The sequence below is a fragment of the Scardinius erythrophthalmus genome (assembly GCF_964197995.2).
Source record: "Scardinius erythrophthalmus genome assembly, chromosome: 14".
Classification (NCBI taxonomy): Eukaryota; Metazoa; Chordata; class Actinopteri; order Cypriniformes; family Leuciscidae; genus Scardinius; species Scardinius erythrophthalmus.
The window spans coordinates 27336712-27363515 of NC_138234.1; the positions used below are offsets into that span (position 1 = coordinate 27336712).

At 38.9% G+C, this 26804-nt stretch overlaps 2 protein-coding genes across 4 annotated transcripts in view; both read left to right on the plus strand.

Annotated features, from left to right (window-relative positions):
• LOC308701724 (adenylate cyclase 9) overlaps positions 1-10315 on the plus strand; it is a 38914-nt gene extending 28599 nt beyond the window's left edge. Inside the window, exons 7-10 of the mRNA XM_081384145.1 lie at positions 166-322; positions 1742-1890; positions 3823-3849; positions 5699-10315. Coding sequence (XP_081240271.1) covers positions 166-322; positions 1742-1890; positions 3823-3849; positions 5699-6983 — 1618 coding nt within the window. The 3' untranslated portion in view covers positions 6984-10315. The remainder of the gene's footprint in view (positions 1-165; positions 323-1741; positions 1891-3822; positions 3850-5698) is intronic.
• Positions 10316-10344: 29 nt separating this feature from the next.
• Positions 10345-26804, plus strand: part of crebbpa (CREB binding lysine acetyltransferase a) — a 61523-nt gene continuing 45063 nt past the window's right edge. For all 3 annotated transcript variants that reach the window (XM_081384267.1, XM_081384268.1, XM_081384269.1), the window contains exon 1: positions 10345-11158. In XM_081384267.1, the coding sequence (XP_081240393.1) occupies positions 11080-11158 (79 nt within the window). In that variant the 5' untranslated portion in view covers positions 10345-11079. The remainder of the gene's footprint in view (positions 11159-26804) is intronic.

The window sequence follows — 26804 nt, forward strand, 5'->3', positions numbered from 1 at the left end:
ATTTAAAGCATTTGAAACATTTAGTTTAGAAAGCATTTAGTTTTTAGTGTATAATTTAGAAATGATTTAGACAAAATAGTTATCAGACATAAATTGAAAATGTATGTCACTTTATTCAGTCATAATTTATATGTGAGTGTAACTTTTCTAATCCCTGTTTTGCAGTATGATCTTTTGCCTGGATGATGTGCAGAACTGTACCCGGTCTCTGTTGAAGCTGGTCTCTGGCTGGATCCCACGTCATGTGATCGGGGCTGTGCTCGTTTCACTTCCTGCTGTGTCTGTCTTCTCCCACCTGGCATTTCTGGAGCTGCCCATCCAGGTGATGTCCTCAACATCCCTCCTACTCCTATAAATGCTGGTCTTTTTAACTTTCTATTTATCAAAGTATCCTGGAAAAAAAATAACACACTTTTTATTACATTTCAACAATGATAAAAATCAGAAATGCATCAAATCATCATATTAGAATGATTTCTGAAGGATCATGTGACACTGAAGACTAATGCTGAAAATTCAGCTTTGATCACAGGAATAAATTATATTTTTAAATATATTCACATAGAAAACAGTTGTTTTAAATTGTAATAATATTTCACAATATTTTAACTGTATTTTTGATCATATAAATGCAGAGCATAAGAGATTTCTTTCAAAAATATTAAAAATCTTACAGACCCCAAATGTTTGAACACTTGTGTAAGTTTGTGCTGGAACATCAGAAGTGAATGAAATCCTTTAACAAAATAAAAGAATGGAATATAAACTTCAACTTCTGCTTTCTCAGCTCTCAACTTGAACTCAAAGTTCTCAAGTACAATGCAAATAATGTAAATGTAAACCGCCTTTTTTAACAAACTCGTAACTTAATAGGTTTAGAATAGAATATTATGAAATTTATTAAATGTTAAATAACATTTAAACAGTTACACTTTACAATAAGGTTTCATTAGTTAACATGAACTAACAATAAACATAACCTTTACAACATTTATTAATCTTAATGTTAATTTCATAATTTACTAATACATTATTAAAATCAGAATTTGTATTTGTTAACATTAATGCACTGTGATGTAACATGAACAATGAACGACTATTTTTATTAACTAACATTATCAAAGATTAATAAATATTCTAACAAATGTATTGCTCATGTTAGTTAATACATTAATGTTAACAAATGAGACCTTATAGTAAACTGTTACCATTAAAACAAACATGGAAATTTATTAAGGGGTTTCTTTGCTATTAAATTTTAGTTACTTTGTTTTTTAATTTTATTAGTTCTGACATCCCTAGATCCCTAGAGAGTTTTATTCTTCAAAAAGCTGTATGCAAATCAAAGTAAACATTCTTCTGAACACAAAAACACAGTGTTTACCAACAAAAGTGGTTTCACAAGCTTATTACGGTATACCTTCATCTTACAGAGTGTTAATTTTCCCCAGTTTCTTGAAGCCTGTTTGATCAAAGTGTATCTCTAGGGTAATTAGAGGAAGAATTTTGAAGCTTCGAGGATGTTGAGAACACTGTTACTCTACAGGATCAAGCTGTATTGTGACTGTATAGTATACAATGCATTGAGGATTTTATATTGGAACATACTGTATGCTGAGATTGCTGACAAGCTCATTACAGGTCCACATACACACAATCCCACAGCCCTGGTTTATAAATATGTTTGTCAGTGATTGGTTCACTGTTTAAACTTGCGCTCTTTCCTTTTCTGGTTCTGTAGGTGACCATGTTCCTGTGCTGTGCTCTCATTATTGCTATTATCCAGTACTGTAACTTCTGCCAGCTCAGTTTCTGGATGCGCTCTGTTTTGGCCACTGTTGCTGGGTTGTCTTTACTCATCCTGCTCTACAGCGCCACCATCAGGCTCAGGTCAGACATCCTCAGCTTTTGTTACTACTTCAACTAGCTATGTTTTTACCAATATCAGCTTAGTGTTTGAATTAATTAAATAACTGTATTATAGTTTTAGAGCATAGTCATGAGACTCAACAAAACACAAACCTATACAGTTCATGATGGTACATGTCCACCCGATGCTGAAGAAATATTCCCAATGCCACCCAAAACAACATAAGGTCTGTAAAATGTACAACGATATGGGTGTTTTCACTATGGTCTATGATTGCTTTCAGTACAAGGTGAAAAAAGTCATTTATTATTGAAAGCAATCATTAAAAGTCAAAGAATCCTTTTTCAACTTTTTGATGCTCTGCGGTCAATCCCACAATTCGTCACACACGTCTGTCATTTATGGAAGCTTGTTTCCGCCACAAAAAAAAATAAAAAAGATAATTGCGACTTTTTATCTCACAATTGCGAGTTTACATCTCGCAATTCTGACTTTATTTCTCAGAATTGCGAGATATTAAGTCAGAATTGCGTGAAATAAAGTCAGAATTCTGAGATATAAAGTCAGAATTGAGAGATATAAAGTCAGAATTGCGTGAAATAAAGTCAGAATTCTGAGATATAAAGTCAGAATTGCGAGATATAAAGTCAGAATTCTGAGATATAAAGTCAGAATTCTGAGATATAAAGTCAGAATTGCGTGAAATAAAGTCAGAATTCTGAGATATAAAGTCAGAATTGCGTGAAATAAAGTCAGAATTCTGAGATATAAAGTCAGAATTGCGAGATATAAAGTCAGAATTGCGAGATATAAAGTCAGAATTCTGAGATATAAAGTCAGAATTCTGAGATATAAAGTCAGAATTGCGAGATATAAAGTCAGAATTGCGAGATATAAAGTCAGAATTGCGAGATATAAAGTCAGAATTCTGAGATATAAAGTCAGAATTCTGAGATATAAAGTCAGAATTGCGAAATATAAAGTCGCAATTGCGTCTTATAAAGTCAGAATTCTGACTTTTCTCGCAATTGCGACTTTATATCACGCAATTCTGACTTTATATCTCAGAATTCTGACTTTATATCTCAGAATTCTGACTTTATATCACGCAATTGGGAGATATAAAGTCAGAATTGCATGATATAAAGTCGCAATTGCGTGTTATAAAGTCAGAATTGTGAGATATAAACTATTCTAAGGTAAAAAAAAAAGTCTGTCTTTTTTTTTCCATTAGAATTGGACTTTATATCTCACAATTCTGAGAAAAGATGTCAGAATTGCGAGATATAAACTCGCAATTATGTGTTATAAAGTCAGAATTGCGTGATATAAAGTCAGAATTCTGAGATATAAAATCAGAATTGCGTGATATAAAGTCGCAATTGCGAGAAAAAAAGTCAGAATTCTGACTTTATAAGACGCAATTGCGACTTTATATTTCGCAATTCTGACTTTATATCTCAGAATTCTGACTTTGTCTCAGAATTCTGACTTTATTTCACGCAATTCTGACTTTATATCTCAGAATTCTGACTTTATTTCACGCAATTCTGACTTTATATCTCAGAATTCTGACTTTATGTCTCAGAATTCTGACTTTATTTCACGCAATTCTGACTTTATATCTCAGAATTCTGACTTTATTTCACGCAATTCTGACTTTATATCTCAGAATTCTGACTTTATTTCACGCAATTCTGACTTTATATCTCGCAATTCTGAGAAATAAAGTCAGAATTGCGAGATGTAAACTCGCAATTGTGAGATAAAAAGTCGCAATTATCTTTTAAAATGTTTTATTCAGTGGCGGAAACAAGCTTCCATAGTCATTCAGCTTCCATAGAGAGTGAATTGAAACGGCAGCTCATCTCAGGTGGACATGTACGGTGACTGTCAGATTGTACAGTTGCTGTAGAGAAATCTGATTTATGATAACTCTTTTCTTCTTGCAGTGCTACTGACACTTCTCAAACGTTTGGGTGAGTGTTTCTTTAACTGCTTCATCATGCTGACAGTGATTTGAGCTGATATTTGTGATATTTTTTTTCTTTATATGAATATGTGTTGATATAATACTCAAATTTGATGCACTTACCTGTAAAAAATAAATGCTGAAACGTTACATTTGCAGGAAGTCATTTTAATTACATGAATCTATTAATCAATCTATTTATAACTCAAACTAAAAGTAAAAGCCAAACCTTTAAGTTGACATGAAATGGAAATTCATCCAGTTTTCTAAATTCTTGTTATTGATCTTTTTCTGAACAATTAATCCGTGCATTCATTTAAAAGTAATTTATCAATGTCATAACTGGATCTTCCTGTGAAAATGACTGACTTCTGCAGAAGTTCTCCAATCGTTTTATCGCTTAAACCCTGTGCTAGCTCACATTCATCTGCCTCCACTTTTCAGTGCAACACTCGCATCTCAAAACCCAGTCAACATCCGACGGGTAGAACCAAGTCCCAACCCTACTTTTTTGTTGCTTTGTCGATAATTTGTTACACTCAAATGGACATCATAATACAGAAAAAAAGATCTGTCTCTACCTTAGTGTCATCACGACTTTAAAGGCCCGTTCACACCAAGGATGATAACTATAATGGTTACTATTACTATAATATTTTAATAATAGTTCTAGTCTACACCACGGCTAGAATGGTAATGATGTATCGAGGAATGATGTTTTTTTTCCAGCAGATTAATGATAAAAACATTTGACCACCAATCAGAATCCACCCGAACTTAAAGAGCTTGAGCTTTTAAAGCAGCAGAAGAGAAAACTGTAGCTCGGGCTTATAATAAACACAAGGTTATCATGCGTGGGTGTGGGTGCTAATATCGTTATAGTCATCTTTACAGTTATCGTTCTTGGTGTGACTTTATTATATACATGACTTTTAAAATCTTAACTGTTTTTAAAACATAAGGCATCACACACTAAGGAAAAACTGGGCATCATAGACCTTATTTACTGCAGAGCCATCTTTGATTTTTAACTGGAATGAAAGCGAGGCTGTGAGGGATAGACATACATCTCTTCAGTGGGTTGTACTATTATTGTTCTGCTGGGGAAACACTGCAAAACAGTTTTTCCAAGAAATTTCAGTAGACAAAAACTCCAGAAAATATGAGATGTGGAAAATTATTAGTTATACAGCTTTTTACAGTGGATGCTATTGAAAACACGGTAAGTTTATCCCTCACAGCCTCGCTTTCTACCTGTCATGGCGCTTTTCTGAATAAGGTCTATACACTTAATGACTGAGGATCACACACTTGACTTTAAGTAATTTTGAATGCAACAAACTCACACAGAAACGGGTCTCATTGCTAAGAGACATGTGACAAATGAAAACAATATGCGTTCTAAAATCGGCTCAAAATATCCCTCATGTTTGATGTCCTCCAACTACCTGGAATCATAATCTGTGCCCATCATACACTACACGATTTTCTGTGGAATCTTTCAGCTTTGACTGCTAAAAATCTGCAGACTGGCTCTGAATTCTGCCAAGCGTTGTCTCTCCCTGAGACTGCAAATCAGGGCAAAAAGTTGTGTAATGTATTCCAGCCTTTAATCTCAGCAACATGCATTCCCAAAGGTTAGAAGGTTAAAAAAAAAAAAAAAAGGAATTTAAAATGCCATACGATAAAGAAATGGTGGCCAAAAAAAAAACTCAGGGCTTAAACCCACCCCTAGCAGCCCATGGCTGAAAAATAAAACATCTTACAATTGAGCATCTGTTATTGTTGGTGTTTTTATTCTGTAGAATTCGATATACCACTCAATCAAATCTAAAATCTCTTTCCCTTGGCTCCAGGAACATGAGTAACCAGAGTGTCGAAGCAGATCACACAGGTGAGTTGGACTCTGCGCCCACAGCTCTCGACCTGCTCGTCCTCGAGACCGTGCTCTCCTTCTTCCTTCTGTTGCTGCTGGTTTGGTTCCTCAACCGGGAATTCGAGGTCAGCTACCGTCTACATTACCATGGTAACGTGGAAGCCGACAAGCATCGCATCAAGATTCAGACCATGCGAGATCAAGCCGACTGGCTGCTGCGTAACATCATCCCCATCCATGTTGCCGAGCAGCTGAAGGTGAACCAGAGTTACTCTAAAAATCACGACATTGTCGGGGTCATCTTCGCAAGTATTGTCAACTTCAGCGAGTTCTACGAAGAGAGCTACGAGGGCGGGAAAGAGTGCTACCGAGTACTCAACGAACTCATTGGAGACTTTGATGAACTGTTGCGCAAGCCTGCTTTCTCCAATGTAGAGAAGATTAAAACCATTGGCGCCACCTACATGGCAGCATCTGGATTAAATGCGCAGCAGTGCCAGGAGCAGCTGCACCCGCACGCTCACCTGCGTGCCCTCTTTGACTTCGCTCTTGAAATGATGCGCGTGGTGGACGATTTTAACAAGAACATGTTGGGTTTCAAGTTCAAGCTGCGAATCGGCTTCAACCACGGGCCCCTGACTGCCGGCGTCATCGGCACTACCAAGCTGCTTTACGACATATGGGGCGACACGGTCAACATCGCGAGCCGCATGGACAGCACAGGAGTGGAGTGCCGCATACAGGTTAGCGAAGAGAGCCACTGTGTGCTCAGCAGAATGAACTATACCTTTGACTATCGTGGCACTGTAAACGTAAAAGGGAAAGGGCAGATGAGGACTTACCTGTATCCCCAAATGAACGAGGGCAGATCGGGGTCCACACAAAGCCTGGAACAATGCCAGGTGGACGCTGCCATTGGGCATTTAGAGCCCAACACACTCGCCAATACAACATCCGCCGCACCACTAAACCCTTCATCCACTTCTCCTGATGTTGTCTCTATCAGTGGCCACGGTGCGCCTCAGGGCCGTGTATTAGGCTCGTCTCAGATTACAGAGGAGTTGCACCAAGACACTAAGGACACTTTTCCTGTCCCTGAGCTCAAAGAAAAGGATTACGAGAGCCCTTATCAACAGCCATCGCTAAGTGGCACACAGCCTCCGTCAATAGCACAACTGTACGCACCATTGGCCAGACCAGAAACACCTTTACAAGGAGAAGATGATGAAGTAGATGAGCATACAAAGCTCAGGGCAGTGGAGTGATTTAAACGTCCTCCTCACCTCGGCTGAGCAGCGGTCCTTCCTTAAGAGCCAATCAGCTGCTGACATCGAGGCTCTACTTCCTTGAAGGGGCTTTTCCGACCACAACTGTTGGAGTTCCAATGAGTAGCATTAGCAGCCTGTATAGGGCATACGTGTTGATGATGTGACCTAAATAGAAAAATGGGTGCGCTAAGCATCTGCTGTGTGGATCACAGTGTAGCACAGAGGGGAAATGGATTTAATTTCTGATGTTCTCAAAAAATGTTGTTTATAAAGTGCCTTCACGATATGTAAACCGAATAAGATCAGTCAAACGAACAACTCAGAGATATTTGAACAAATATATATCAGCATGGCTTTTCGAAAAGTGGAAAAATGCTGTTTTTCGTAACGTAAAAATGTACGTTTTTTTTTTTCCCCTTAATTTCAGTGTTTTTTTCTCTCAAAATAATCAAAGTGCCAGTTGCTAATTAGGACAGGATTACAGGCGGATGTATTATAGTTATTATAATGAATATGCAGCGTATTAGTTTCACTACTCATTGGGCAGTCACCTACATCACGTTAAGGAAGACAAGGGTGTATAGATAGAGATGGGCTTCCGGCACTTCTGTCCACAATGCCCATATTAATATCTAATATATCTGGCAGCAAATAATGTAGCTTTTATCAGTAGAAGGTAAAAGTGTCTCACGCACAATAGCACCCTGAACTAATGAAATGAGAAAAACGGCACAATCAGCCTTAGTTGTTTGAAACGCAATCAAGAAAGATGGCAGAAACCATGCTGTGCGATATCTGCACTTCATTAGAGGACACAAGGGCTGGTGATTTGTAATGCATTCAGAAATTCAGAGTGTAATGTTCGTTGTAAACATGTTGTTCAATGCATTTTTTTGCATACAAAAATGTTGGCCTTATAATTTGTTTCTCATTGACTGACGGGTCCTTATCCCTCATTCCTTAGCACAATTATGGCATGTAAGGGGATGTCCCACAGGATTCAAAGCTAAATTAATAAACTAATTTTTCAAATAAGCATGGCACTTACAATATAAAGCAGAACGAGTGGCACTGTTTTCCCCTAAATATTTCCAGTGAACTCTTGCCAATGAGGCCTTCAATTAAGTGTTCAGTTGAACAGGTTTTGTAGCTGAATTATCAATCAGCGCATTTTAATTAATTTCATTCAGTGCCTCAAACGTTTTCATATCAGAGCCCGTCGGTATCGTTTTTATTGATTACCGTGCACTTATGATACCTGTTCACTCCATGGCCTTGAGGAAAATGGTTCTTGTTGCCATAGTCGGCGAGCAGCTTGAGTTGCAGTTTTGGAATAAATCACATCTACTAAGAAAGTAGGCAGAAGTAAATGTATGTTATAGCCGGATTTTTTATTTTTATTGTTTGGTGTCGATTCTGTTGGGATTAGACGGCAGTTTAGTGCGTTTTTTCCATTACAGTGATTTCCGTCTCCGATGAATTCAGAACACTAGAGAATAATCTGCGGTATATCTTGCAATGCGTCTTACATTAGTCAATGGAGCGAAGCAAGATAAGCAGCAAGTCCTCTATCAGTCCACACCGGTTAGATCAGTATCCTCTGCCATCATGTATAATGAATAAGCTGGCCTCTGAGGTTGAGGAACGAACTTGTTCTTTGTTTTGTTTACAGAGAAATCACTAATTTGTTCTCAAAATATGAATAAATCCAGTGCCTTTTTGTTGATTTCCCCCCAAAATATCATAATGTCAAAATATCTGCTTTCAGAACACCTGCAATATTGTTATTGTATCATATTATTATTTCCTTTTTGATGTGAATTATAATTCCAGCCTTTTTTTTGTTTAAAATGTACACTGTGTATCTTTAAATGGAACTTTTCGGGATGGAAAAGGGATTTGTTTTTGCTGTTAATTGTTTTATGGTGCACTGCTCTCCAGCCAACACATTCACCTTTGAGTTATTGTATCACTCCATTGGCTAAAGAAGCCCCCAGTGCTGACAGTATTGAATTATAATTACTTGTGCATAATGTATGTGGTTTTGTATTAAATGCATTCATATTTATTGGGGCTGTGCATGAATCGGTGTGCAGCCACAGAGCCTAATATCAAAAGGGCATATTTATGAAAGGGAGCCACTTAAAGCAGGGAGGGGACGGGTCTTTATGACCAGTCCCACCTAACGTAACAAGCACCTATTTCAGTCCTCAAGGCCTGAACTCTAAAAAGTGCCTCAGATTTAATTCTACTAAGTTTTATGATATTTTGAATGAGCTAAAATGGAAAAGTGTGATGTTTGTTTTATGTGTGATTGTTTCCACTTTCTCACCACTGCCTGCATCCTAGCAGGTTTTAATTATTTTGCCAATTAACATCGTCACATGGCATTCACTGCTTCATATTGTTTTTTTTATGAAAATGTAACAAATGTTAATTGGTTAAGAGACAGAGTGCAAATCAAATCTAAAGTATTGGTGCTCAAGAGTGTTAAAAAAATGTGCCCTTTAAATATGATTTCACGGGCTTTTATTAACTGTGTATTAATTATTTGTGGCTTTTTGTGGGAATATGTGTATACCAAAGAATTTTAATAGTGCGGGCAGACGCTGCGAGACAGATCTGTGCATTGTGGGCAAGATTTTTTTTTTCATGCAGCACATGTTCTTCAATCATTTGTTTTTATGCACATGAGACACAGCAGGTATTGATTTATTAGCCATTATATTCAGGCAAAAAGCATAATCTGTATACATTTGCACAGTGCACTCACTTTGTATGTACATATCATGTATTGTTTTATTTTTATTTTTCAAAATTGATGCTACATGTGCATGTGCCAGATTTCGAGAGTAGAGAAACAATGAAAAGATATCAGAAATGGCGTGTGTCTGTTTTATGTGTGGGCCAGCTGGGAGGGGGGGGGAGTTAATATGTATGTAGAATATCTGTAAAACTTAAATTTATTCACCAGTGACACCATATTTTTAAAATTGCCACAAGTGGCATGTTTACTATTTATGTGGGTCAGAAGATATGAAACAAAAAATATAAGCACAATATCATTATTTATTTTTGTTCAATACATTTTAGTATAAGTGCAATTTGAGTTGTTTTACTGCAAACTACTAGAGACCTAATATCGGCTGAATTTAAAACTATTAATTTATTTCAAATTCTTATCCCAAATATTCGCAATTAACAATTATTAAGCCCCAGATACTCATTTGTGATCGTCTGCTGCCTCCAGCGGCCGCTTCGCGCGCTCACAGCAGGTTTGACGTAGGGCGTGATTGCGCTCGCGCTCCCCCTCCCCCTCGGCTCCGTCTATCTGGAAAAAGAAAAAAAAAAACTTTTTGTATCGAAGGAATCAACAGCCGCCATCTTGTCGCGGCTCGGAATCAGGATTTCGATAGAGCACTATTTTTTATTTTTGAACACGGAGCATCCAAACCGAGATTTGACGACACCGTTCAGCGGAAAATGACACCTTTATATCGCCGCGAAGGAATTTTTGGCGAAAAATCCTGGATTTAATCGGCGTTCGTCGGCCACGAAACCCTCGCATATCTGATTTCCCCTTCAGAGCGACGCTTGCGTCTGTATTTCGCTCGGAGCGGGGATTGTTTACCGGACGCTTTTGGAGGGCAGACAGCGCCGAGGGGACTATTTTGCACAAATATCTCATTTTCATGCAACCGTGCATTTTTGCACGGAGCCAGAATGTTTTTGCACGAAAAAAATTGATGTCAGAAAATGGATCGCATTCCGTTGCAAAACTAACGACGCTCGTGCGCGAGGATTCCCGTGGATATTTTATTTGGGATTTTACGTTGAATTGGCGGAAAGGAGGCGTTTTCTCTCGGCAATATAACGATGATAATGTGGGTGTTGGGTGTTGGATTATCATGGGGTGAATGGTGGTGGCGACGCGGGGCGCTGTTGCTGCTTTTTTGAGAAAATCCTCCGCCGAGCCGCTCCACACACTCCCCACGTCTTGCAAAAGTAAGGTAACATCTGTTCTTCTGACGAAAGGATCCTTCACTTTGCATTTCCCCACTCAACATTCGGCCAGAAGCAATTCTTTATCGCAATGGCTGAAAATGTGCTCGATGTTGGTCCTTCAAGCGCGAAGCGAGCGAAGCTGACAGCACCTGTTCCAGACGCACCAGGTAAAAGTCCAGCAGCAGCAGCAGGCCTGATCCCAAACTCTTCTCACACACTCTTATGAGGCACTACCATACGCCTATTCACGCGCCATGTGTGTAACGCAGCTGTCAAATGAGCCCAGAAACACTTAAGTCAGCTTGACTGAACCAGGCACACCAAAATCAAGTTTCTGTCATCAGCATTATCATCATCGTATACTCACTCAGATAACAAAAATATGGGTAACACTTTAGGTTACAGTGTCCTCGTTACATATGTTACCATAGTAGCTAGTACGAACAGTAAATTATGCATAATTACATGCAACTAAACCTCAGTACATGTTGCACTTAAATATATAAATGCACTGGAACATATTTGTATCAACGACACCTTAAAATAAAGTGTAACCAAAATATGCTCTACGAACGTTTTTATAAAGTTCTCGCTAAAAACGTTATTTGTAAATGTTTTCTGAAAGTTTCTGCGTTTCCCAAAAGCATAGAGAACACTCGTGGCAATGGTCTCCACAAACAAACTTAGGCTCACGATGCTTTTGGGAAACGTTTATTACTTGGTTACCCGAACGTTGCGGGAACTTTACATTTGATAATTTTGCAAATACGGGAACGTTACTTTTGTTCTCTGGACCTTCTGTTGCAAGTAGTAACGTCAAACTAAAACATTTCAGCAAAACGTTACATGAACAATGTAAAATAACGTTTTGAGAACGTTATTAAAGAGTAGATCACTTTGAACGAACTTTCTATTAGCGTTACTGTAAGAATGTTTGCTCGTAACTTTGAGAGAACATGGCCAGACCGTTTGCTAGATCTCTGAGAAATGTTCATGTTAGCTGGGAACCCTTCAAAACTCGTATGGCACTAAAGGAGAAACAACGTCGTTTTCCATACAGTGAAAGTTAATCCCATGAGTTTTGAGATTCAGGAGGGTGAATAAATGATGACCGTTTTCGTTTTCACCAATGTAGTGCTTGCAGTCTAGTTACTGATAAAACTAGCATAGCGTTAATATAGTTGCTTTGCCAATAATGTTTAGGGAATGAAGGTTAAACTTGGTCGACATGAGGCTAAGTAGTTTCCAATCAAACTTGTGTCACTTTTATTATGTATTGCATCAGTCTGATGAAAATCATCACGTCCATTCTTCAGTCTTCTTTCAGATCTGCACATGGAAAGAGTTCCAGTTGATAGTGAATGAAGGATGGACAACTCCATGAGACTGTCCTGGGACAGTTTCTGAAAGTGAAAGTTTTAGTTGTGGTCACTATGAAACAGTCATAAAGGTGCACCCAATACATTTGTGCTTGGAAAGTTTACACATTAGTAGGTTTTTAAAAGCGACTAAAGGTATATGTTTTATCGGAACATGCATTATCTAGTGCTCTTGTTAGAAAGCAAAATCCTCTAAGATTGTCTGAAGTGCAGTAGGTAGGCTTCTGCTGCTTTGTTGAATGTGTGATTAATGCCCAAGTTATCATGTTCAGACACATGCGATCATACTGTTGATCTCGTTAGCCATAATAGTTGATGCTTGTGTGGATGGATTAATTAACCTGTTTGGGGTTTGCATTATTGTCCAGTTAGAACATCATGTTCTGTTTCTCCGTTTACTTTGAACAAACCAATTGAAATGTCTTATGACGCATTACCTCAGCTGTCATTAACCACATAAATGGCTGCACGCAATAGATTTGCATCATGCGTGCAATGACTAGCGCTCAAATGTGTTAAAAGCTGTCAGTTAGTGCATACAGGCTGCATAAAGTTCAACATCCCCTCGTTTATCCTAATCAGCATGTAATGTGTCTGATTATCTGTCCGCAGGCAGCTAGTGCATGTGTATGTAAACTTGAGCTCTCGGTTTAATAGCCGAGGAGTCTTGTTCCACCTGTAGAGACTTGTTTCTCTGGCTTCTGTTGGACCATCACACACTTCAGCATCCATCTTGCCTTCGTGCGTTCAGACTATACTACTTAATGAGCTGATGATTTTGACGGATGAAGTGTGCAGTTTGTTTCAATAATTGTTTTTCCACCGTCAGTCCGAGATGTTCCAGTTGCATTTGCTATTGAGCAGTGCTGGTACTCCTGTTTACATGCACTCGTTTTCATTGGTCTGAATGAATCCAATCCGATTTCATATTCTGAAAGTCATCAAAGCTACAGAGAGTATAATTGACTTGCCTAGAAGGAAAGCTGACAAATCTCTTATTAAATTTCAGACTTAAATAAACATACACATGTTTGTAAGAAGTCAAACGTATGTAAACAGAGAAGTGTTCTGGTAATGTGCGCAACTTGCGTGAGGTTATTTTTGAATCCGATTGAGAAGATTTCAAGCAAATATGTTTTTTTCTAATTGATCGGATTATGTCAGGTCTACACCACCACACCAAAATCGAAGTTTCATTTGGATTGAGCTCAGTCGGATCGATTGAGATGTTTACATGTGGCCGTTTCAATCTGATTACCAACTAATTATTTAAGTGCATGTAAATGTAGCCACTGTGGTAACGTGTATTCTAATCCAACTGGCCCAGAATGGTTATGTTTTTGGCTTTTGCAAAAGCCTCCAGGATTTAGCAATTTTGTGATCGCAAGAATTAATGCAAATTCATACAAAAGGCACATTGTTTGTGGCATCTTGCATTTTTCTTGTTTCTGCTAAAATAATTTACAGGTTACTATAGTGTTGTCAAAACGTATCGACTTCGGTACTAAGTCGGTACTGAAATTAAAAAAATGTGCCGCTGTTGAGCGTAATCGTAAACGCCTCTGATTGTCTGTGATTGGCTACAGTGATCAGTGATCACCAACACCCTGATGAAGGCCAGTGGGCCGATACGCGTTGGTGTTTTAATGCTTTAGCCTTTTTAAATAATAAAGGCTTTTTAACTTTTGCATCCTATTGAGTGCCTGGACCTGGATAAAAAAAAGAAAGTCACTTCAAAAACATGTTGTAAATGTACATCAGTGACGCTCTTCACTGAGCGCTTACACTTTCAAACACTTCTGCGTGCTCTCAAATGCTCCCGTGCGTTGATCATCGTAGCCAATCACAGACACATCCGATGAGCGCGTGAACACAATGGCCAATCAGAAGTGTTTATGATACCACTCAGCGCTCAAAAGCGTCACATTTTTTACATTTCAGTACCGAAGTCGGTACTTTTGACAACACTAGGTTACTACTCTTACTGTCACATGCTAAACTTGTATAAATATAGGCAAATGATTATTGGTGGATTTTTACTTCAAATCACCACAAAAAATGCTGCAATCATCACTTTAGTTTTTTAGAAATGCCACGGTAAATTCATTCATTTTGGGCTGCAAAACTCACATTTTTTTATTTGAAATCATGGAGAGACTGAACATTTCTTATTCTTTTTTTAATATGCAGACAACTAAGCTGTGAATATATTAGGGTTAGGGGTACAACCTATGAAACTGGTCTTGATTAGGTACGGATGCATTGTGGTTGGTTAGTTAGGCTAACACCAGAGTAGTCAACTGATGTGAGGTTTCCTAGTTTATCTATTTCTTTTAGGGGCCGCACATCAACTAGCATCCATATGTGTGTTAATGGATTAATCTGTAGGAAAATGCACTTTAAAAGCATTATTGCAGTCATTGACATTCAGACATCTTTGTCCGTTGCGTCATGCCTTGTGCAGTTTTCATCTCGAAGCCCCTGCATTTTGTCGCACTCTGTCTAGCTTTTTTGTTTAACGCAAAAGCTTGTCTTAGGTCATGTTTACATTTACAGGAGGACATTTACATATCTTGGTACGGTGAACCTGAAACCAGCCTAATTCTAAAGGCAAGGGTTTCCTTAAGATTGATTAGTTGACTAGTGAGAAATCAGCTTGAAGAGCAACATCCCTAACAACTTCCAACAGACCACACAACAGTCAGCTTGGACTTAGACTTCTGCACATCGTTGGTTAGTCGGCAGATTATCAACTCCCTCGCACACATGCCTTCTCTTAGAGCGCTTTGGTACTGCACACCAGAGCTGTCCAATGAGTGCCGTAACATGCTTTGAGACAGTGCTGCAGGCCAAAGAATATGGCCAGAGTTCTTGATGTGCCTGGGTTAATGGTCGTTTTGATGGCTGTGTTTGGGTATGATCAACTGCTGCAAAATATACATTGTAAATAGAAGACCAATGATGCTAAAGGAGCAGAATATGTTAGTTTATCATAATTCTGATTATTCAGTGAGCACTAGTTAATTGATAATTTTATTGGTTTAGGTAGGCTAATTTAACTGCAAATACAGAGCTTAACTTAGCAAGAGAACTGATCTGTAATTCATCACAAATGGAGAGTTTCTCTACTGTACGGTTCAGTGTACACAACTTGGTAATTATTAGCTGTAATTAGGAAGGTGTCAGGATGGTTGACTAGTTGAACTAGTGTTTTCTTTCCTTTTTTTAGCTATAATATTTTTAGTAGATACTTAGAAATTCTTAGAAAAGGGTGAATTCTGATGAATATGTTTTCAAAGATGGTTTAATTGACCCATCGGTAAGCCCCTCCCCTCGAACGCAGATGAGCCAATGGCAGTTGAGTATCAGTTGCACAGGGACCGGAACTCGAACATCTGTAGGTTCCAGCGCTATAGAGAAACATTGGAAGATCCGATGCTTTCATCGTTTTGATGGTGTTTATGCTACAAAAATGGTAAAAAACGATGTGCCTGGAGTACTTGTAACGCTGATTCCCGGTATCCTGAGAGGATGGGCATTGGTATTCATGTTTTGAATCACCGTAATTTTCCGCGCTTTTCACCAGCGCATTTCAGAAGTGTGATAAGACCTGCGCGAACGGACCAATTATCTGCGACTGAAACCCGGTTAATTTATCACTGATGTGGGCGCAGTACCCTGGTTCCCTAGGGATTCAACCCCAATCTCAATAAAGACAAAAACGTTCATTTTCTGGTTGTCATACTCTCATTAAGTTACAATTAAAATCAGTGAGGCCATGCTAACGTACAAACCTAAATAGCTAATGTTAACTGTACAGTGTAGGTCAAAAACACATACAGTGCTATGCATAAGTTTAGACACCCATGCTAAAGTTGACTAAAAAGAGGAATAAAAAATCATCTTTTGGAAATTGATCTTAATGCCTTAATTAAAAAAATTAGGAAAAAAAATCCAACCTTTAAGGACTCCAATTTTCTTTGTGAATGAATAATGTATCGTAAATAAATAAATGTTCTTCCTTAAAATACAGGGTGCATAAGTTTGGACACCCCTATGTTAAATTCCCATAGAGGCAGGCAGATTTTTATTTTTAAAGGCCAGTTACTTCATGGACATCATCACATAGCCTTCACCATACCTAGAGATTGGCATGGTTTTATTTCAGTTAGCCTAATAGCTGGTTTGATTTGCATTGAGAGATGATCTTATGAAAAGTACTCCATGCCAATCTCTAGGTATGGTGAAGGCTATGTGAGGATGTGGGGCTATTTTAATTCCAAAGGTCTACATTTAAGTGCCTCCATATTAAACTGGTTAAATGTAAATTAATTTAATCTTACTCCGCGGTACATGAACAGTGTTGATCCTGGATGTTGTTCATCTGAGATCGTGATGACCGTAACATGAGGCTTCTCCCCGTTGCAATGTGATCTGTAAACCCTTGCTTCCAAATTAATATTGTTACCCACCATATTTATTCTTTTACATATCCCTCCATGGCATATTTAAGTCTCACTTGAATGCTCCTTGATGAGAGGTGATCCTTCTGTCCAAAATGTATCAAAAACATCTTGGGACAAGGTTTTCACACTGACAGCTGTCATTGTAAGACAGTTAGCAACTGTTTTTTTGTCCGAGTTCGCAACAGTAACTAAGGGGGTCGGCGGCTTACCAATAGGTTAATTGTGCTGATAGTTAGCACTTAGCAGTTAGCCAAGGGCCCTGTGAAATCTTTCCTAAATTATTTAATTTTTGCCCATATTTGCAGAACATGCAGACTTTATATTAAAACAACAGTCACAGACGCTAATGCATATCGCAGTTTGAATTTAACTGTACAGCCCTATTTTTGATTTATTTATATAAAATGTGTTTCACATCAGTAAGTTCTGTTTTTATAACTGGGTTCCTCAATTCCATCCACATTTTCTGCATGGTCCTGAAGGCTTGAATACACTTCACGACACAAAGTCACCATGAAATAAATTTTTTTGTCTTTTAGTTTGAATATGCTAGCCTTACATTATCTATAAGCTGTGTGCTCCAAAACAATTAAAACATTTGCATTTAGGAGATATAAGCATTCTAAACTTGGGGCCCTATTTTAACGATCTAAGCTCATGGTCTAAAGCAGGGCTATTCAATTGGCGGCCCGCGGGCCAAATGTGGCCCGCCAATCATCTCCATGTGGCCCGACGGCACCAACCTCCCTCCTCCTCTTTTCCTGGTGGTGCGGCTAATTCAGTTTGATACTCGCTCCGATTGACCTGAGAAACGTTTTACGTGCGAATATTTCAGCAGTTATTATATGTGTCCCGAATTTATGTTGACTGAACCAGCGATACCAATCATTCGTGAATGAATCATTCTTTTGGTTCGATTCTAAACGCGCTTTTAAAACGGTCTAAAACTATTCGGATTCGTTCGGACCGCTCCGTCACTGAATCATCTGAAGCGGTTTCTCGGTCAGTACAGTAACAACAAATAGCGATGTTTTCAGTTGTTTCACTAGTTGTTTCAACACGGCCCAGCGCGGAGTTGCGTTTACTCCCGGACACTATATTAAACAGCGCGACAACCAGTAAGCGTTTCAGTTCGACAGAAACCTCTCTGTTACAAACCACAAATCACTCGATGATTTATTAAATCGGATGAAACAGCCTCAACATTCCCAACAAGACTGATGAGCAAAGCAGGAGAAACATTGTGGCATGAACGAAATTAGAAGACTTTAAATCCCCTAATCACCCTTACAAATATTTACCATGAATGTACTGTAGTAATTTACCATGGTTGGGCAGAAATGTGCAATATTTATATTGAATACTATGTAGTAATAAATAAATATAGTAAATATACTGTATATACTATAATATTATACAGTATAATAGTAAATATAGTGATTTATATTGCATTAGATTTATTAGGTGGGTAGAGGAATATATAATTAATGCTTGTTATGAATTTATGTCAGTTTCTTTGTAAAGGTGCGTATAGTTTTAACTTGTGTTTAGGCATTTTTTATACAGTGGGAGCCTGTGGTTAACAAGTCTCACTGTCAGAATATTGTCATTTAAGCATTTTATAAATAAAATAATTATTATTTCTCACCAACAACAGCTACGAGTTTGTATAATTAATTTATTTGTTCCAAGGAAAATAGTTGTACACAGCTGTAAATTATCAAGTTTTTTATTTATTATGGTTTTATATATTTGCATACTGTTGGGTACCACATTTCCAAGTAAATACCACACTTTTTTAGGGTTACTTTAACTTATTTATTGAAACTGTTATGTTTCAATAAATAAGATAAACCCCCAAACCAACCCACCGGCCCACCTCAACTTTTCGATTTGATAATGCGGCCCTCGAATGAAACTAATTGAATAGCCCTGGTCTAAAGCTCAGGGCACAAGTGCAGTTAGGGCGAATCCACTTTTGCTAGTTTAACGACGGGAAAAATGGTCGGCGCACCCGGTGCATGGTCTATATTCTCTTAATGAGTAATGGGTGTGTTTTGGGCTTTACGTGCATTAAACCAATCAGTCTCTCATCTCTCATTCCCTTTAAATGCCAGTTGCGCTCACACCATGGCGGATTCGCTATTTACATGACGAAATTTGATAGTAGAAAGACTGAACGCATCTCCAGAGTGCAAACGGATCTGCTCATGCGTGAGGTAAAAGTGCGCAAGCAGACCATCTATGGGACGAGCCGGATTCCACCATATCTTTATGTACACAAAAATAATGTTTTACATTGTAATCCTTTTATTTTTAATATTTGGCGTGTTTGTGTACTGCTGTGCATCCCTGTGTGTTTAATAAGCAGAGTGTACGAGCGTTGGGGAGCCGCCTATAGGTGCACAGTACTAACGCGCTCTTTAAATAACAAAAAAAAAAAAATTGCGCCATTGACTTCAGACCAGTTTTCAGTTGGTCAATGTTGCAGTCTATTTCAGTTGCCTCAAAATAGCAACGCGTTAACAATGCGCCTGAACACATCGTTTTCAGACCGGCAGCCCATGGGTGCATAAATGGGCGCAAATGCATTTGGTATTTAAACAGCGTGGCACAGGACGTGAACTGCGTCGAACTGAAACTAGCAAAAAACACTTGTGTCGTGCTTGGCACTGCATTGTGCCGGGTGTAAGATAGTTTCTCACCATGGTTTCATGGTTTCTCACTTTCACCAATATGGATCAATGATTTTGATGACATCACTCAGCACTTCTCATCAGATTGTGTCCAATCAAAAAGCACTCTAGAATCTATAGTGTCCCACCCCCTACATCATACATAGATGCTGAAGCTGTGGCTGAAATACGTCAGTCAGTTACTGCTAAAGCCCAACATGCTGTCAGCATTATAAAATTATCAGAGAATCTACTTCTCTAAACTCACCAGTAGGGCTGTCACTTTACGTTCGAAAATCAATTGCACAATCGATCGGACCAACCAACGCAATTTTTCGAAAAAGAAAATAGGGAATCGATTTTAGCTGTCTTTTCTCGGAGCACGTCCAGCTCGTCACGATACGCCCGCAGTGAACGCGCGTCACACAGCAACTACAGGCTCTGACAAACACACATAACAGCAAAATATCCTTCTGCATTGTCTCTTTTTACTACAAAAATGTGAATTCTGCTGGTATTCAGATACAGATTCGGGCTATGGTCTACTATCGCCTATGGAGGCGAAATTTGTTTGACATTTCTTATCATAAACACAGCCATGTTGAAGCCTGCAGTATTGTTTTTCATTGATGTTATGGCAGTCCACTCTGCTTATTGTTTTTCGGGAATGTTGCACTCCTGTTTGTCATTGTGCACGAAACTTCACGCCAGTAAATCATCAGGAATATTGCTGACTTGTGCGCGTCTCAAGCGCCGTCTTTACGTTCGTAAATGCCTGTTAGTTGTCCGTGGATTTGCCCATATTTGGCATTTAAAATGGAAACGTCTTTAGACATGGAAAATCGATTTTACATTCGATTCAATGAACACTTAGGCTATGTCTCAAAAATCTAACAGGATTTTTTTCACAAAAGTGACAGCTCTACTCACCAGTTTTAAAATAATTAATCTAAAGCTAAAAATCATAAGAATTAGCAATGTGACAATTAAAATTCTTGGCAGAAACCAAAAATTCTGAACTCTCTGGGCTGAATATGCTGTGTAAATGAGCTGTTCACTTTGGAAAAGTGAAATTTGTTAGTGAAAAGCATTGGTTCAGACCAAAGCATGGATTTAGACAGAATGCAGTGTTTGTGAACTGGGATGAAAGGAGGAAACATGACACTTTTACAAGATGCGTTTCAGCCCAATAAAAACGTTTAGTGGTACGCCATGTGACCAAACCAGCCCTGTGTTAACCTTCCACCACGGAGCCAAGCGTCTCCTCGCGTCTCTCCTTCAATTCCAGTGCTGTCTATCAGCAGAAGGTCTGGTCTAAACAGCCTCGTGAAACTTGAACCCGTCTGCTGCTCAGATCCGGCACATGCTCGCAGTCTCTTGTGTGCAAACACTCCTAAACCTGAAAAGGAATTCTAGGGAAATATTCACAATTTGTTGTTTTGCTCTTCTTAGGCCATAAAGTAGGGCTGGGGAAAAAATATTGATAAAAATAAAATAAAATTCAATCCTCTTTTAAATATCATTATATCAATTCTTAAAATTCGAAGATCTTTTACTCAATGCCAGTGTTTCCTGCACCACTTTTCACCATAGCACTGCAGATTTTAAAACCTTAGTGTTTATGAGTTTATAATGATTTATTTTACACATTGCTATAATAATATGGTTATTATATGCTATAATATATAATTCAAAGGTTACTTCATTTGGTATCCAAAGAGCTTTTGGTTATTGATTGTCATCCTTGGGTCTTAAATTTTAAGTCAGATTTTTGTAATGTACCACATTATAAGGTTCCCAGTATGTTTTACAAAAAGCTTTGAGAGAATTACTTCATGTGTACACTATCATTCAAAAGTTTGGGGTCGGTAAAATCTATGTTTTTGAAAGAAATCTCGTGTGCTCTTGCGGCTTACTGCTGTATTAATAACTTTTCATTATCGAGCACGTCCTGCGGTTTAGCAACATAGACTGTATTTTACAACAATCACTTATTTAGCTGATTTGGAGGTTAAGTTTGGGCTTTTAGGGAGGAAAGAAAGTGCATCGCTATGAAGGGAAAAAAATGCACTATAATCGCACAGCCCTATTTTCTTGCTGTCATTGTAATATCTCTACAATGGCATTGCAAATGTATTGTCTTTTTGTTAGGGATGGGCTGATACCGATATGGTGGCCGAAATATCGTGCATCCCCTACTTTTTGAGAAACCTAGACCGGTGAATGCGGTGAAGTTTTTGTTATGCTATGCATAGAAAAATTGTCACGTGAGTTTTGCATCATCTGTTCTGCTCTTCTGATCAGCCTTTTTAAAGTCAACAGATCAAACTATATAAAATGATTATCGGCAAATAACGATTGGCAACTGATCGATCAGAGCACCTTTAAGTCTAATATGCTGATTTGGTGCCCATTTATTATTATTATTATTATTATCAATATTGAAAACTTATTTTATTATCAATATTGAAAGTCATGCTGCTTTATATTTTTATGGAACCGTGACACATTTTTTTTCAGGAATATTTAATTTGACAGAGATGGATAGCCAAGCTGAAAGGCTCCGTTCATTTGGATCCGTTGCCATCCTCCCCATCCGAGTGAAATCCCAGGCGAGGCGCACCTGTCCCAGCTCAGACGGCCCGCTATCTTTTAGACTGTGTGAACGACAGCTGTGGTCTACTGCCGCACTGAGAGACTATTATTAGCCCACCGCCGGAGCCACTATAGCGGGCTTCAGCACGATGATGGAGGGAGAAATCTGGATCCCCGTTGGGACTCTAGACTCCAAGGTGCTTTCAAACCCAAACGTTACTTTGCATTTTGGCAAGGCTTCAAGGTTGTAAGGGGCGGGACGTTGGCACTACACAGCTGAGTGTGTAAGTGAGCACGTGCACGAGTCTGGCTTTGTGATGTGGGTCATTAAGCAGCCAGCCACCGCGTCAGGGAGCAAAAGAAAAGGGATGATCCCTACTCCTGCCTCCCTCGTGTTTAGCACCTGCTGTGTCTGGCAGCGTGCGTGTCTGTGTTTACTCCTGGACCGGTGCGACCTCAGTGCTACCCATGCTGCATCTCAATCAGAGCCGGGGATAGACTGCACAATGTTGCTCTGGGAAATACCGCTCAAACACTGACCAATTTTTTTCCAGGGCTGCCAAAACATAGGCTGCTATCTGAATGGGTTACAAGTGTACGGCATATTGTGTAGTATCTACTTTGTTCAGCCTATTATTTTATATAAAAAGACACGTGAAACGATATGCCACGGGGAAACTTACAAATGTAGTACGCGACATTGTCATTTGACCTCACTAGCGTGCAGCACTCCATGCTGCTTGTGCTGTATACTGCTTATGATTTTATAAAAGTAGTATATGAAACGTGTGACATTGTCATTTAACCACACTTGTGTGTTGGCACACTATGAAGTGTGTATTGTACAGACTACCTACAACTTTAAAAAAAAATAGCCTGTAAAACAGTCTTCAGTGGTAAACATTACAAATAGTAGTATGCTATGATGTCACTTAAAGGGTTACTTCAGGATTTAGCATTAAGCTTTGTATTAGTAGAAAACCTGTAGTATTTTCGAATTACCATGCTTTCCCCCCTCATATCCCCCTGAGACAAGAGATTTATGTATTTTTTGTCTGGAAAAAATCCTCCGATGACGCAAAAATTGTCATTTTGCGTCATCGGAGGATTTTCTGGCCAGAGGCTAAAGACTACAGCCAGTAGATGGCGTTGTTCCGCATGTTTTCAACCCGCCCATAGAGGGAGGGATCTCACTCACAGAATGTACACAGTATCAGCCGTCTTTCTTTGGAAGCTAAGCTAGCAGGCTCTTGTTCTGTGGAGAAAGCTGAATAATAGGAGAAAGCTGAGTAGTAGGGGTTACCATCCTCCTTTTCCCGGACTTGTCCGGCGGGCGAGATCGTTCAAAATGTCCGGGATTCAGCTTTTGCTTTCTGCAGTCGCCATTCATTGTTTACATGCATACCTTTTGTTTCAATCTAACTGAATTCATTCCGATTGGTGAATCTGAATGTAGTGTTTACATGAACGCTAAACAAGTGATCGGTTGATGTGCGTTTTACCATTGCTAAGAAAAATTCCCGCTCCTCCGTGAGAGATGCGAGACCCGGCGCGTCTCAGTAATCTCACCACCGGCCTCGCGCTGTTCTCCCGCGGCCGTCAGCCTCGTCCTGCTCGCCACAGTAAACATAATGAATGGCGACTGTAGAACGCAAAAGCCGAATCCCGGACATTTTGGACGATCTCTAAATCCCTCGCAAACTCATCACGTAGGCTAGCTTTGTTGTTTTCATCTGCGCACTCTTACCGGTAGGCGTGGCCTCCTAAGGCAGCGAAGCAAGTGCATTCTGGGAGTTGTTGTCTTTCATCCACATAAGCCAAAAATACATTTTCTGGCTTTTCTCAGTCTAGAAAGCTCCAAATTCAAAATTTTCTTCACATTTCTTCTACTTAAATTACCTATTTTAAATACACATTCATCTTCCCAGAGGTGAAGTATCCCTTTAAGCCACACTACTGTGCGCCATTGTAAACGTTACAAATAGTAGTATTTAGTACACAGTATGTACTGAATACTGCCAGTGATTTTAACACAAATAGTGTATGAAACAGTCTACAGTGGGAAATGTTGCAAACTTTGTCTTTTGACCACACTAGTGTTTGGCACACTATGCAGTATGTAATTTTAATACAAAAAGCATATGAATGTTACAAACAGTATTCTGCTACATTGTTGCTTGTCCTTACTAGTGTGTACAGCATACTATGCTGTAGGCCAGGGGTCACCAAACTAAGGCCCGCGGGCCGACTCAGGCCCGCCACCCCCCTTTGACTGGCCCCCCAGCCCCTCTGCCCCCCACCACTTGAATCGGCCCTATGAGGCAATCCCCAAAAGTCGTTATGGACGGTACGTCATGGTACGGGCGTCACAGTTTGGTGCATACATTTACACAGAGAATACACGGTATAAAAATAAATAAAACTTGCGTGCAATTAAATTAATGTAATGCGGAACTACTGTTAGATACGCGGATTCTTAGGGACACCTAATCTGTAGCTCCGCCTTAGCTCTGAAGCTCTGAAGCAGGCTGCGGAGTAAAGATTGCAATGCTGGAATATGTTGAGAGAGAGGTGTGGGCGCGATCAAAAAGTCGTAAAGTGTTTACTTATATTTGTGTGTGTGTGTGTGTGTGTGTGTGTGTGTGTGGCGCAGCCGCGATCGAACAGTGGAAACATAAAAACATACTCCGTCATTTAGTTTATGCAGGACATCATTCAAACTGCAAAGTGTTTAAGTTACTGTGAATTACATTTTTAAGGAAAACAAATATATTAATCTGAAATGTAGCAGATTAATTTTCAATTAATTCAGGTCCAATTACCAACCATATCAAGGTATTTTTTTAATTTAATTAATGAACTAATTATATAAAACTATTGCCAGTGCACTACAAATAAACTGGTTCTATGCCTTTACTTTATTAATAAAACTTATTTAAAAAAAAAAATAAAAGGCTTAAAGGAGAACTCCGGTCAATTTTAACATTGAGCTCATTTTTTTGTACATTTGGAGTGCTGTCAATACAGAGAACAACGACAAAAATCGGTGTTGCCTACACCGAGTTATTCTATTTTTAAAATTTGCACCCTGTTGACTTCAATGGGGCAAGTACTAAACCTGCTTTGAGCCTCTTAACATCCTTGATGTGTCATTACAAGTGCACAGAAAATGTAGTGATTCCTTCTGAGTGAACACGAGTGGATCTGACTGCAGTAGATGTAAAAGATATGTATAAAAATGGTTTAGTACTTGCCCTATTGAAGTCAACAGGGTGCAAATTTTAAAAATAGAATAACTCGGTGTAGGCAACACCGATTTTTGTAGTTGTTCTCTGTATTGACAGCACTCCAAATGTACAATAAAATGAGCTCAATGTTAAAATTGACCGGAGTTCTCCTTTAAGACATTTATTTTTCTTTTGGTGGTCCAGCCTGAGACATGCACAAGCCTTCTGCATTTTTGTTTTGTTTTTCCCTTCATTGTACCCAACCGTGATGTCTGAACCGAGGTATGAACCGAACCGTGACTTCTGTGTACCGTTCCACCCCTAAAAGAGAGTGGAGAGTTTTCAAAGAACAGTGGACCAACGATTATTTGTGAAGAATAACTTTAAATAAAACAAAGCGTGAAGACTCGATTACAACTTTTGCAAACCACTAGTAAAGATAAACAAATATGTGCCAGGAATCAAGTGTTGATATAGTATTGTGGATATAGTAGTGGGGATGGCTGTGCCAGGCTAGTAATCTCTACTACACAATGAGGCCTGCTGGTGGTCATTTTGGTCTGGGTCATACAATTCTATGTTATATAGCTGACCCGGCCCCGGCCCCCCATCACAGTCAGGAACGATAATGTGGCCCCCAGAGAAAAAAGTTTGGTGACCCCTGCTGTAGGCCTATGTACTGTTCTACCAATGATTTTTAAAGTTACCATGTAAAACAGTCTCGAACGGTAAATGTTACAAACAGTAGTATACTTCACTGTTGCTTGTCCTCACCTGTGTGTGGGTCACTGCAGTATGTACTGTTTATTGCCTACGGTTTTATAAAAATAGTATATGAAACATTCCTTCAACAATAAACTTCACATGCATTAGTCAGCGTTTTGTCATTTGACATCACTAGTAGTGTGCAGCATTGTGTGTAGTATATACTATATAGCTTAACACCTGCAGTTTTATTAAAATTTTATTTTTTTTTCTCCCATTTATTTTACTTTAAATGGGCTGATTCTCATTGGGATAAATAGTGAATCATTATCAAATCTATTAGTTTATTGTCCTCGCACCTAATTCAGTGGTGACATCATCTCTTAGCATCCCTCCTGATGTGTTGGTGGCATTTACTCTGCTAATCATGCTAACAGCCAGTGTTAGTCTCGCACAGTCACGGAGGTGATGGAGAACGTCTCCTTCCTCCCAGCTGTTCTGCTATATCGCACACACTCCCTTGTGTGTATAAGGTGTCAGCCGTTCATTAGCAGATTTTAACAGATGAGGTGGATTTATTAGGGCTATTAGCAGATCAAGCCTCATGCAGGCATATTGATTTAGGCTGCTACTCTCTGCTGTTTTCCTTCACAACATGAAGCTGCTAAAGCGATATTTTCATGGCGTCAACCACAGCTTAGATTAAACCCTTTAATAATACGAAATTTAATTGACCTTAGTGTAGACAGGATATTTATTTTGCGGG